Source organism: Scardinius erythrophthalmus, assembly GCF_964197995.2.
Source record: "Scardinius erythrophthalmus genome assembly, chromosome: 16".
Taxonomy (NCBI): domain Eukaryota; kingdom Metazoa; phylum Chordata; class Actinopteri; order Cypriniformes; family Leuciscidae; genus Scardinius; species Scardinius erythrophthalmus.
Window position 1 is genome coordinate 22,463,177 of NC_138236.1, and position 13,901 is coordinate 22,477,077.

The 13,901-nt window shown below is 36.9% G+C and overlaps 1 protein-coding gene across 2 annotated transcripts; it reads right to left on the reverse strand.

Moving 5' to 3' along the window:
• Nucleotides 1–2,342: 2,342 nt before the first annotated feature.
• Nucleotides 2,343–13,901, reverse strand: trim109 (tripartite motif containing 109). 2 transcript variants are annotated; one of them, XM_081387818.1, is made up of 8 exons: nt 13,887–13,901; nt 12,015–12,113; nt 9,226–9,789; nt 6,027–6,122; nt 5,679–5,912; nt 4,349–4,440; nt 4,147–4,262; nt 2,343–3,941 (listed from the first exon to the last, which is right to left on the reverse strand). In XM_081387818.1, the coding sequence occupies exons 3-8, from the start codon at nt 9,676–9,678 to the stop codon at nt 3,436–3,438; spliced, it is 1,497 nt and encodes a 498-aa protein (XP_081243944.1). In that variant the 5' UTR covers nt 9,679–9,789; nt 12,015–12,113; nt 13,887–13,901; the 3' UTR covers nt 2,343–3,435. The 2 variants fall into 2 exon arrangements, with proteins under 2 accessions (XP_081243944.1, XP_081243943.1); XM_081387817.1 differs by lacking the exons at nt 12,015–12,113; nt 13,887–13,901 and having other exon boundaries at nt 9,226–10,021.

The following is a 13,901-nucleotide window of genomic DNA, read 5'->3' on the forward strand; positions in this document are numbered from 1 at the left end:
ACAGATAAACTGGAAATAGAAATGGGTAATGATTAAGTATCAAGTTTAACAAAAAATAAAACCATCATATTGTATTTATTATTAGGTGTTCTGCCATAACAAATGACTTGCCCACAAGCTTACCTTATTAAACAGCTCAGCGCAAAGTTATCAAAAAACGTATATTCGTAAAACAGCACTTCATCATAATTTTAAGTCCAATCAACAACCAATATGCATATGAGGCTTTTTTTACCCAAACCCTTTCTTGTCATATCATCAGCCCAGCAATGTTTTATAAAGATGCACACAACTTCATTATTGCAAAGGCATAAGTTTTGGTTATTTGGGTGCTGCATTAGTTAACTCTTTAATTTATTATACAATTAATGTTTTTATTTGATTAAAAAGCTAAGGATTTACTGACTAGTCAGTCTAATTGCTTGACAATAAAAAATAATTTATTCCTCAAAATAGTAATAATTTGTTCTCCTAATTTGTACATGATGTTGAACTTTGTGTTGCCTGAAGATTCCCTAATTTTATTATCTCACTTACCAGAAAAAAAGAAAAACTTTTTTTGAACATTTTTGACCAACATTATTATTGTCTTATTGTTATTATTGTAACTCTCAATGGTAACAGTCGAATATATTAGTGTGGTAGTGTGTAGATGATTCTTTTATATTTCTTACAGTGTGATGGCTTATGTGGTAAGATCTACATCACCATGAGCTTGATAGTGACTATGCATACTCTGTACTGTACTGTTTATGAGGCTTGTTGCTGGGGAAACCCATATATGATTGATCGCATTGATGATTTTCTTTTGAATGGATATTCTGCATCAGTATAATGCGTCGAATCAGGGGTTTACATACTAAACCTGCATGAATGTGTATGAATGTGTGTAGCAAATGTAAGGTAATAATCATCTATACAACTTATTTGTGAGCACGGACACATTCACTCAAAAATGCTTCATGCTAAAGGTATGGCCAGTGGCTGTAGTGGGAAAGGTGATTTAAATTAGAGCTTGCTAATTCTTGTTCATTAAATGGCCCTCTGTGGTTCCCACAATTGAATGCTCATGTGTAGTATACATTTGCGTCACACCTCTGGCTTGGCACTGCTTTCAGCTGAGCTGCTAATCAAAAACATATTCGATAAAATGAAAGATGAATCTTGTCCCGGTAACGTGCCAGTCCGCATGGAACACAGCTTTGTCCATTACACCACATGGTTTATTTACCTTCAGGACGATTCCATCCAAATGTAGAAAAGCAGCCAGCTACAGTATCAACTGAGCACTGAAAGAACTGAGCATTCACATTACTGTATGTGTAGCGTATGAAAGCTTACAATTTAAGTATCTATGATTTTGTCAGGGACAATTGGTACTGTTTTTAGGATATAGTTTAGGTGGTATATTAGAAAAAAATCTGAGACAGAACTCCTTGTGAAGTTAACTTTGTAATTGGCTTGAACTTTAATGTCTCTTTTAAAAATGAAGAAAAATATAATAAAATGTTATGGTTTGAGAGATAAGCAGGGGTTCGGTAGAAAATCATATTTAGTATCATAGTCTTACCTCACAGGGCAAACTGCAATGATGCATGACTTAATCATTTTTTATTATTATTATTATATTATTTTTTCTTGTAGCTGTTATTTTCATTATAATTGTGAGATTTGAATTACATTAGTATGTTTTGGAGAAAGAAACGGCTATGTTGCATTATGAATATAGTGTACTGATTGTTTGTGGTTAATTATGCCAATTTATCTGCTATTCATCTGTTTCTCTTGTCTATCTATCTCTCTTTCTATCACTTGTGTGTGTACTTTTGTGTGGTGATGAGTTGCGTAGCTCTGTGTGGTATTGCCCATCGCTGGTAGCACACTTAAAGCATAATATGTTCTGTACCAACTCTTGAGTTCTGTAATTCCCTGTGAATCAGCTCTATGCATGTTGGTGTTTGTAAATATACCCAATAAAATATGAAAAGAAACAAGAGTGTGTGGTGCTGAAGAGTATGAGTGCTGTGGCCATGAATGCACAGTGTTTGGTGTTGTTTAGACACGTCAGCTGCAATGTTACAGGGGGTATTCCAGAAAGCAGGTTATGTGACATACCCGGGTATGTTTAAGGGTAAGTAAACGGATAACCTCAACTTTCAGTTCCAAAAACGGAGGTCACTTTCAGGGTGTGTAAGTAGCCATAGCAAGCAACCTACTCTCTGAACATAACATGCTTAGGTGCAGGTTCTGTTCCAGGATTAGTTTACTGTTACTAACAGTAAGTTACTGTTCAGCGCATGCATGCCCTATTGATGAGGCTCTAGTGTGACACATAGTCCATTGAAAGTGCGCTTGATAAAAACCCAAGTGCAGTATTTATTAACACCCAACGTGAACAGATACAAAATACAAAACTTGACTTGACACTCACTGACATTGGTTACAGGGACAAGACAAAAGACTGGAAACATGAGGTCAATAAATACACAGACTAATGACTTGACAAGACACACCTGTGAACAGGATTAAACAATGAACCAATGAGAACACATTAAACAAGGAAGCACATGACATGATCACAAGAAGACAAGGGAATCACATGACAAAGATCACTTGTGATCACTTATCTCATATTTTATGATTGGTTGTTGCCATACATTTGACTTTCTTATTAGTTGTTTGTACATTTGAATTTTGTCTTTGTATTTAAATGAGTCTGTGCACCTTGCGCATCTTTTAGCCCTGATGAAGGCCTATGCGCCAAAACCCGTTCATGAAATAAACAGTATTATTTTTTCTGATTATTTTGACAACTTCACAAGTGTTGCTGTTACTGTTCAAAAATGCTTTTGCTTTTTCCTTCCATGCAGAAGTTACACCATTATAACCATAAAACACTTCTAATATCAAACAAACCAAGTCCATAAACTATATATATATATGACGTATTTTCTATAATTATATACTCTATATTGTTTTTACTGTAATTAACCATGTTGAAAGAATGAAAGTGGCTCTATGGTAGCTGCATCTAGACTATTTCCTATAGAAGTCAATTTCTGCCACATAAGACAAAAAAGTTACAAAAAAAGGTCATAATTATGAGATAAAAAGTTGAAATTGACAAAAAGTTAAGATGATAAGATAACCAAAATTATGAAAATGTTAAAATTTATGAGATAAAAATCATTGACTTGTTAATCTTATAATTGTCTTGTCATAATGTTGACTTTTCTCATAATTACTACAGTATCTGATCATTTTGACAATTTATGTCATAATTATTATTTCTCAAAGCGTGATTTTTTTTTCTTATGTGGCAGAAATGCCAGATAAGCTTCCATATATTTCCCTTGTTGTCTAAAATAAAGAACAAAATCTCCTGTGGTCTTTTTTTTTCTTCTTAATAAAGTGTCTAATTGTTTCTGGGACGGATCAGTTCCAGGACACTGTCAGAGGATCAGCATTCTTCCCTGCCAGATAAGCTCCAGGAGAGAGGCTGAGCGAGTAAGGGATGGAGGAAGGGTATGTGGAGGTGTGCAGTAGAGTCATGCCATCAGCATTATAGAAGCACACCTGACATCTGTCGCAGTCCAGGTACAGCCCTATCCTGTGTGGTTTCACTGTCAGATCGATCTCTGTCACTGTCTCGTACTCTTTGATGCAGTAGCCCTGGTCATGCTTAAGGTGAAGCCCAATGTCCTTGTTTAAGTTGCTTATACAGCCACCATCAAAGCCCACGCTCCAGTCTATCTTCGCTCCTACGTCCACCTCCCAGTAGTGCTGCCCTGACTGGAAGGTCTTGTGGGTCCTGGCCAGAGGCCTATAGTCTTTGTGACGCAAAAAAATCCCCTTTTTGGATGTGCGGATGACGCTGCGCCCATCGGAGGAGACCCTCAGGTATGGGTCATGACAGTCGTGTATGACATTACGATCAGGGACTAAGAAAGACAAACAAAAATTTTAAAGATAAATGCAGCTTAGTTTACCGGTCAAAAACTACTGGTCAAATATTTTTAAAATAAGTATGATTTTGTTTTTGAAAGAAGTCTCTTATGTTCACCATTTAGTGTGCATTATCTTTAATATACTTTTACATGTATTTGAATATAGTGTTGTCTACATATAGATAACTGATGTCCTCACCTGGTTTGATAGAGCCCAGCATCTCCTTCCACACAATAAACTGCAAATGAGTCTCATGAAGGCCGAGGAACAAAGAATTAGGTGTGAAATTTATGCTTTTCACTGTTGATTTGAACCTACAATGCAGGAGATGAATTGTAACTGATGGGATATATACAGAATTGGTCATGTTTACCTCAATCATTACAGTATATTGTCATACTTGGTTGTTTGAGAAGCACAGTCATTATTTTCACTGCAGCTTTCTTTCTCTTTCATCTCTTCAACAAATTCCAGCCCTTTCTCAGTCCACCACTGCAGGAGAAGAACCAGACAAAGCAAATGGTTATCATCACTGCGGCTATGGATAACCCAGTGTTATGTTATGTATAATATATGCAATAATTTGTGCTTAGCTAGTGCTTTCTTACCTCCTAAAAATCACATCTGATTCCTCACTCTCAGAAAAATATGCAAAAATGCCTTTAGGGGTACAACAGTATTTCACTGGGCCATCTTTATACTTGATTCACACTTTAACGATTCATAGTAGTACCTTAAGGGTACATATATCTCTAAATCACTAATATCCACCTTTTAAGTGTACAATGAAGGTAAAGTTGTCCTGTTAAAGGTACTGACCAAGTGACAAGCTGTTGTACCCCTGATGGTACAATTTTTGCACATTATTTCTGACAGTGTTGAGGTCATTGCATGCAACGAGAAAGATTAAATTATACTATTTTTTTAACTATTCCAAATGTTCTATATAGGCTTTATTTTAAATGTGACATGAACAAACAGGTCTCATCGCATTCACTTGTCAGAGAAAGTGTTAACAGCAGTATGAACTGACGGTGATATCAAACCAAGCTAGTTATTTTATATCCACGATTTATTTTATTTTATTTTATTTTAAATAAGATATCTAATTTTTTAGATATCAATCTGCATATGCGCTTGACATCAGTTATGGTGAGTTTCTTCTTCCTTGTTTCTTAGTCAAGTTTAGCCAAGTCATGTCAAGTCTTTGTATTTGTTTGTTTGGTTAAAACTGCACATTGGTTCGTTAAACTTGCCTCCCAGTGGATACGTTACAAAGATGTACCTACTAAATAATTATGGTATGGGTTTGTTTTAGGGTTTATTGCTTATAATTTACTGTTATTACTATAGTACCGGTAACTACATGTAAGATGTGTAGCGGAAATTGTGTTACCTAATTTCTATATTATAATATTTATATAATTTAGGATCATGTTTATGATTGTCAGTTTTGTTTATAGTGATTAAATCAGCAGGTTATTATTATATTACAACGAAGGGTAAAAAGTCTGATTAAAACTCACATTTGTGTGATTTTTAATCAAAGCAAACTGTATAAAATCGAATTATTAATTTTTAGACAAATTATATTTCTTCATCAATATTGAATAACATTAAAATTATGGTATAACATATTTTTCCCTTTTAATCCTTATTGTAGCGTACTGCAAGTATGTTGGACATAGCTAACTGGACAAATTGTGCTGAATGCAAATGTATGTTTGAACCTGCAGAAACCCGTCTGGCTGATCGGACTCAAAGACTGAGTGTAGAATCCCTTCCTTCTCTCTTCCATCGTTCAGCTTCTCTTCTATTTCTGCTTTATTTCTTTTCATCTTTTCAATCATTTCCTTCTCTTCTTTCAACAACATTTTCTTCACTTGCTCCTCCTTTTTCCTCAGGAACTGGTGCATCTCCTCAAACTGTGCAGAGATCTGAGAAGAGAGCTGCCGAGACCTTTCCTGAGGAAAAAAAAGAATCACGGATAGTAATGAACCCTGCTGTGATCCTTTATGGAGTCTTTAGAGGGATGTTGATAGATTGTTTCACTCTTTTGTGTAAAGTGTATTTTTCACCTCAGTTTTAGAGATCTCATTTGTCTGTTTCTTGATAAGAGTCTGCAGGTCTTCATTCTCCTTTGACAGGAAACTCAGAGGCTCTAACAATAAATTCTACAACACACAAGATATTTCATATTTCAGGCATTACCTTTAAACCATTTCACTCAAAAAGATTTCCTTTGGCTAAAAACTGCAAAGAATCGTATATACATATGGAGAGAATACCGCGACAAAAATCTGTAAAACCCCAGTGTTTTTAGTCAACATTTCAAACTGGATGACAACAAACACAGTGTATTAGGAACTGAAAATAATACTGAAAGAAACTCCTGTTTTCACAAAAGCCATGCAGCTGTCGAAAATCCACCGAATGACGTGTTTTGCGTTATCTGGCGGACTTTTGCTGATGAATAAATGTGAATTTCTTGGTCCAGGTTACACAGAGAAAGAGTAAACATTGTTAATTTACATATACTACCCACAATAACAAAGTGGCAATACAAAACAGTAGCCTACAATACAATACTACCGTAACAATACAAAATGGGTTGAAAATTGGTGAAGTTACACTTTAATAGGTTTAACCCTCATGTTCTGTTGAGATGAGACTTGTTTTTAAGCTTGAGATCCTAGAGACCCCAATGATGACAATGTAAAAATAATGACTGTAAATTTGAAATTAACCTCTTACTTTCCCCTTAAATTCTTTCATATATAGAGAACAATAATTTCTTATATTTTCTACTAGGCCTAATAAATAACTAATCATTTATTGTGTTTTAGTTCCAGTAAAATATTATTGAAGCTTTTTTTTTTTACCAAAGTAAACAAATATTCAAATATAAATAATAATATAATAATAATAATTTTGGTTCTATTTATTTAAATTAAATGAAAAAAAAAAGTAAATAATAAAATAATAAAAGTCATTATTTAATGTTCCATACTTAAAATCTCTGAAACAATTAAAGGGATACTTCAGGATTTAGCATTAAAGGAGAACTCCGGTCAATTTTAACATTGAGCTCATTTTTTTGTACATTTGGAGTGCTGTCAATACAGAGAACAACGACAAAAATCGGTGTTGCCTACACCGAGTTATTCTATTTTTAAAATTTGCACCCTGTTGACTTCAATGGGGCAAGTACTAAACCTGCTTTTAGCCTCTTAACATCCTTGATGTGTCATTACAAGTGCACAGAAAATGTGAGTGATTCCTTCAGAGTGAACACGAGTGAATCTGACTGCAGTAGATGTGAAAGATATGTATAAAAATGATGTTATTTAAGCCAGCGCAAATACCTGTGTTTACATCCTGTTTTTCGGTTGAAGTCCAAAGTAGTTGATTGCCGAGTTCACGTGCATAGGTTTAGTTACCTATGATCACGCGCGTGAACTCGGCAATCGATTACTTTGGACTTAAACCGAAAACAGGATGTAAACACAGGTATTTGCGCTGTCTTAAATAACATTTTTATACATATCTTTCGAATTTCTTCTAATTAAGGCTGGAATACAATACTTGACTGGACAGACTTCTGAACAGATTTTAATACACTGCCAACTTTGGAAATGGAAAAAAACCGGGCATCATCACACTGAACGAGTGAGGATCACTCACACTTTCAAGTCGTTCCAAACACAACAAATCCGCGTAGAAACGTGTGCCTCTTCCGTGTAAAAGTTTTCTAAAATGGGCTCAAATTATCCAATACGTTTTGATATCCTCTGAGCTAAAAAAAATCTGTGTCCATCAAACACTACATGATTTTTTGTGAAACTGTCAAGTGTCAACTCTAATCTGTACACTGGTTACTGATTTTTGGTACTAGTGACTCATACAGATTGCAAATGGGGGCCAAAACCTGCGCAAAAGTTGTGTATTCCAACCTTAAAGGGGTCCTATTATGCTTTTCCACTTTTTCAACTTTAGTTAGTGTGCAATGTTGCTATTTGAGAATGAAAAAACATCTGCAATGTTACAAAGCTCAAAGTCCAAATGGAGATATTTTATTTAACAGAATCCACTTTCCATGAACTACAGTCATAATGTTACTCATTTAAATAATCTCCGCACACGGAATACACAAAAAAGGGGATGAGGCCTGGTTTACTGCATTAGAGAAGACAGTGTTGTAGCTATGTTGAAAAGACGTTGTTTTGTCCACCCCGTTTCCAAAACTGACTTTCCTAAGGCTGACGAACTTAGAGTGATTAAAATTGATTTTAAACACTGTTCCTGAAAATGTATAACCCCAACGTTTATCTGAGCGCTGCACATTTTACAGAGAACAGCTTCCAGAACATAAGAGAAAAAACTCCTGGAATGGAGCAATTCCCACTTTGTAGGGACAATCTGTTGTTTGTGGATCACAACTTGTAAGTGTGTCCTATTATTTAGTTGTGTTTTCTATTAACAGTTCTAATAATAAGTTTTAATTTGTTGCTATGTAAACAAAGGGCAAAGCTGTTTTTTGTTCGCTTTTGTAAGCCTGTTCACCACCTCTTATGAAAATGAATCATGGTTTTGTGATCGAAAATTATCTTAGACTTCTATGAAACCTCATTGGTTCTCTCACATCAAGCGAACATGCTTGAGCTTCCATTTATCATAACTGATGTGTGAACTGATGAATGTTAATATGTGACTAAAAGCCTAAATTCAATCTGTTCATTATATATAGCGATCGTGTCTCTTCAGAAAATTTGGACTAAACCGCTCAATTCATATGGATTATTTTACGATCTCTTTATGAACTTTTTGAAGTGTCAAAGTGGTAGTTTCTTAGCTGTCAAAAAGCTCTCAGATTTCATCAAAAAGATCTTCATTTGTGTTCCGAAGATGAACGAAAGTCTCACAGGTTTGGATGAACTATCCCTTTAAGATTGTGAAAAGTCATGAAGAACCAACTTCACACTTCAATCAAGTATTTTATTATACTGAGAAACAGTAAATGACCCTAGGGTCTCCGAGACCCAGAACAAACTTGCTGCAATAACTGCCCAACATAGACAAATAGTTAAGTACAGTAACTTTTTAGATGACCACATCTCTTCAGTTAGTCTTCAATGTGGGATTAGATACATGCAAAATATAAACCAAAAAACTTCAGATTTCTGACCTGGATATGACCTGCAATTTAAGTAGCATCAAACACAAACTTAATGAACGTAATATCTACAGTTTATGTCTTTTCAATCCTAACTCACTGACCTTCCTGGGCTCCGCTGCCTCCTCCACAGGTTTGAACTTGTGGCCCTGGTGTTTCTCCCCGTCCCTACAGATCAGACACACCAGTTTCTGGTCCGTCTCACAGAACAGCCTGAGTCTCTCCTGATGATCTGAACACACCAGCTTCTCCGGTTCTTCAAACACTCTCACTGCAGTCCCACCGTCTGCTCCCGAAGCGGCTCCGTCCCTGAGCGCCTGTTGCTCGCTCAAGTGCTCCCTCACGGCATTCACCATATTCCGCAGCACGCGGTTGGACCGGAGGTCCCACATAGTATAGGGTCGCCTGCATTCCGGACACAGTCTCAAGCGGCTGCTTTGGGAATGATTGCTGATACACTGTCGGCAGAACGTGTGGTCGCACAGCAGGCTCACGGGATCCGTAAAGTCCCCCAAACACACGGAGCACTGGATCTGCTTCGACAGCCGAGAGTCCATTACAACTACTTGTTTGAAATGTGTTGGCTGACAAGACCCTGCTTGTGTCCCCTAAATGTCCCAAACGCTCGCTGACACAGGGGGTTTAGATGTGAGGTTTTGTCCCAACAGCTGCAGAGACAAATGACAACACACATGTCCACCAGGGCAGGAGTGTTTGGGAGCTCTTCCTCTGCCCATACTTGACTTGTCCCAGTGTTCTAAATAAAGGGAGCCATATTCAACTCCCCGCACAGATGAACTTCCCCCAATAAATCGTGTCACCTCAAACACATTTAAATTACAGTCTGACTGATTCATATCAAGAGAAGTCTACTTGTTCGTTTAGGACAAAACAAATGGTTAGCTCATATTACCAAAGTCAGATTTGACCTTCCCTCTCATATGGAGGGACACAACTGGTGTTTGGATGATCACATGTGCAGATAATACAAGCTGGGACAACCATACTGATGCCATCTCTATAATTAGAGTCTTAGTGACTATAATAGTCAACAGAGTAAACTGTAGGCTGTATTATTTTTTTTCATTTCACCAAGGCTGCATTTATTTGATCAAACATACAGTAAAACGGCAATATTATGAACTATTATTAAAATGTAAACTAACTGTTTTCTATTTGAATATATTTTAAATGTAATTTATTCCTGTGATGGCAGAGCTGAATTTTCAGCATCATAACTCTTGTCATAGTCACATGATCCATCAGAAATCATTCTAATATGCTGATTTGCTGCTCAAGAAACATTCTTCTTATTATTATCAATGTTGAAAACAGTGCTTGATATTTTTGTGGAAACCATGACATATTTTTTTCAGGATTCTTTGATGGATAGAAAGTTCAAAAGAACAGCATTTATTTGAAATAGTAATATTTTTGTAATATTATACATGTCTTTACTGTCCCTAAATGTAAAATGTGTCATTTAATATGAAGCGTAGAATAAATATGAGTCAATTAACAAATAAACAAACAAACAAATAAATAAATAACAGAATCAAAGCCAAAGTTTATAAATTATCCAGGGCTAAGGCCAATTATAAAAATAAATAAAATAATAAAAATAATAATAAAACAGTAAAATAAAATGAACAGAAATTGTATTATGATAAGATATATTGTGCTATGCGCATTACTGTTACTGGTCCAGGTCCAGGTCCAAGTTACGCTTGACCACCAACAAATTGATCTCAACCCTAACAGCTGGTAGTCCAGGCGCTTACATCAGCTAAAGGCCATGAAAGAATGAGCAGTTGTAAAAACAGCTGCCATCAGATATCTGTAAGAGATAATCTGGGTTTTGTTTGGTTTTTGTTTTTCTTCACTCCTTGTTATTTCAACCAACGGTGACAATGTCAAAAATGATTAGATAGGTTATATGTGTGCTTTAGCAGAGGTTCAGTTATGCGCAGCACATGTCTTTCACTGCTGCATCACATGGTTAGCTCATAATGATATGCAGTATGGAAATGACCGAGATTCACTGGTATTCCTATAGGTTTTAATTTAAGGCTTATAATAGGCCTATAGTAATACAGCTGATACAATGATGAATATGTATTGATTACAATTGGAATTAATTTATATTTAATTGCTAAAAGTCTGAGCTACAACATGTATCTTACTGTCATAGCTGTTTCCTCGTACCCCCACCAAGGTGAATGCAGTGTTGGGTGTAATTATTAAGTAATTCATTACTGTAGCCTAATTGGTAGGCTAACACTTTATTTTGATGGTTTCTTTTGACAATCTGTTGACTATAAGTAATTTTGCAACTAACTCTCAGTAGAGTATTAGTAGACTGTCTGCTTAGTATCTGCTAACTCTTTATTGTGATGGTCCCCCAGCAGACATTCTACTGACTATAAGTAACTTTGCAAGTACGTGTCAACTTATTCTAACCCTAACCCTACCAGTCTACTAATACTCTACCAACACTCTAATAAGAGTAAGTAGACATGTAGGTATAACCATAGATACCATATAATAAAGGCTAGATGTCTCGTGCGCGCTGCTGGCCAATGGAGGTCGACGTCCGCACGTGGCGGCCATCTTGCCACAGGCAGCTCGCTCACTCATAACATTGTGTTTTAATGCTGCATGTACTTTTTAAAACTTGCTAAATTTTCTACCGATTTTCAAACAGTTTGGTTTGTTATAAACGTCAGAGATGTAGTTATGACACTGCATACATATGAATAATTATAACATACATGTTCAAGCATTCATAATTATAGCCTCATTAATAACGTTTGTAAGAAACCAAACCGTTTGTAAATCCGTCAAGATTTCAGCGAGATATGAGTATTTGTGTTCGTGCTGAACCTTCACTCACCTTACATCAGGTACCACAGAGCCCGCCAGAAAGCCTGCCTGTGACAAGATGGCCGCCAGTGATGCCGTTCAGACTCCGCCGAAAGACATCTAGCCTTATCTATGGGTACAACACTATAGGGTAGAGTGGGGAGAAATACCCGGGGTATAACACTACTATTTTCCCAAAAATAACCACCATGGAGCTAAAATATGTTTTTGTTGTTGCTATTGAGAATGAGGAGATGTCGTCACGACACAGCGCCCCGCCCCCAGAGACCGCGTCTCCTCCCCTTTCCGCCATTTTGGGAGGATACCCGCGGCAGCACCGTGCATTGTTTGTATTGGTAGTAGAGTTGTCGCACTATTTTAGAATGCCTGGAAAACACTGCTGTGTAAAAAAACTGCTCCAGTGTCTCACACGATTGTCGTGGAAACCGTAGGAACCATTTGTTACAGTTTTTTTGTTATAGCTGATGCCAAAAACCAAGTAATTAGCTATTTCCATATAAGTGCAAGGTGGTAAAGAGTCTAGGTCTCTGTTCCATTCAGCTGCAGGCAGCTCGTATGAGTCGACGTTTTTAATATCAGCCAGCTTTTCTAAATACCTCTGTTTGACATTGGTAGTAAGTTTCTCCCTGTAAGGACCCTTTTCTTTTGCCACATTCTTATCCATTTCTTCTTAATTTTCTCGTAATTTCTATCCGTATATCCGTTACAATTTGTATCCGTCTCTGTATCGCTCTTACACTGTTGCCCCTAGCAACCGATAGCGTATAGAGCTGGTAAGTCCCGCCCATTCCGCAAAACCCCGCTGGACCTCAAAGTTGAAAAATCCTCAATGCAAGTGAATGGGAGAAAATAATTATTTTCTGGTCCCGTTTGAATTGTGCCATGAATGTGAACATATGTTGTCTGTGAATTTTTTATATAACTCTTCATGTTACGAGCTTGACAGTATATTGTATGATTCTTCGGCTAGCGGTTGTGGAAAAGACATAACGAGAAAGACTACATGTCGCCTATGTGACGTCACCCCATAAAGTTGACTTACCCGTGGTTTTCGCCAACATCAACGATTTTGTCCTCTCCCTGAAAGAAGGCGGTGAAGTGCACCATAGACAGCCATGTTTAGCAAGATCCGTGAGCTAATCCGTGTGCTAGTGGTGTTGACGTTTCAAACGCGTCGAGAGTTGTAGTCCACAGAGTGCTTTCACACAAAGTCTAACCGTATCAAACTTCTACCCGCTAAATTGTATCATTCTTTACACGAAAAGTTATATAAAAAATTCACAGACAACATATGTTCACATTCATGGCACAATTCAAACGGGACCAGAAAATAATTATTTTCTCCCATTCACTTGCATTGACGGTTTTTCAACTTTGAGGTCCAGCGGGGTTTTGCGGAAGGGGCGGGACTTACCAGCTCTATCCTCCCAAAATGGTGGGTGGGCTCAATTCGTCACGTGACAGCAAACTACCGTGACGCATGTCCTCATTCTCAATAGACTACATTGACAAGAGTGATGTAGAAGTATAGAGTGGTGCAAGTATGACGTCACTTTGTAGGCCAATCGGCAGTTAGTATCACGCTGGTTACCTCGACAAAAACCCAATGGGATTTTTCCATAGGCTTATGGATAGTTTTCACAGATGAATGCAAATTTTATGAATTTTGAAGCCGAAATACAATAGGCAGAAGTAAAAAGCTAAAGGCTATAAACGAACTACACCACGGTCGCATGACTTCAACATCACCATCATAAGCTTCCAAAACTCTTTCAGTTTTTATCTAGGCCTAAACAACATTTTCCCAGAAAGTTTCAGTTAGAATAGTTTATAAGAGCACAATTATAAGCATAAGGAGGCTGTAAAAGCAGACTGGGTTTACCTGTTATGCGTGATG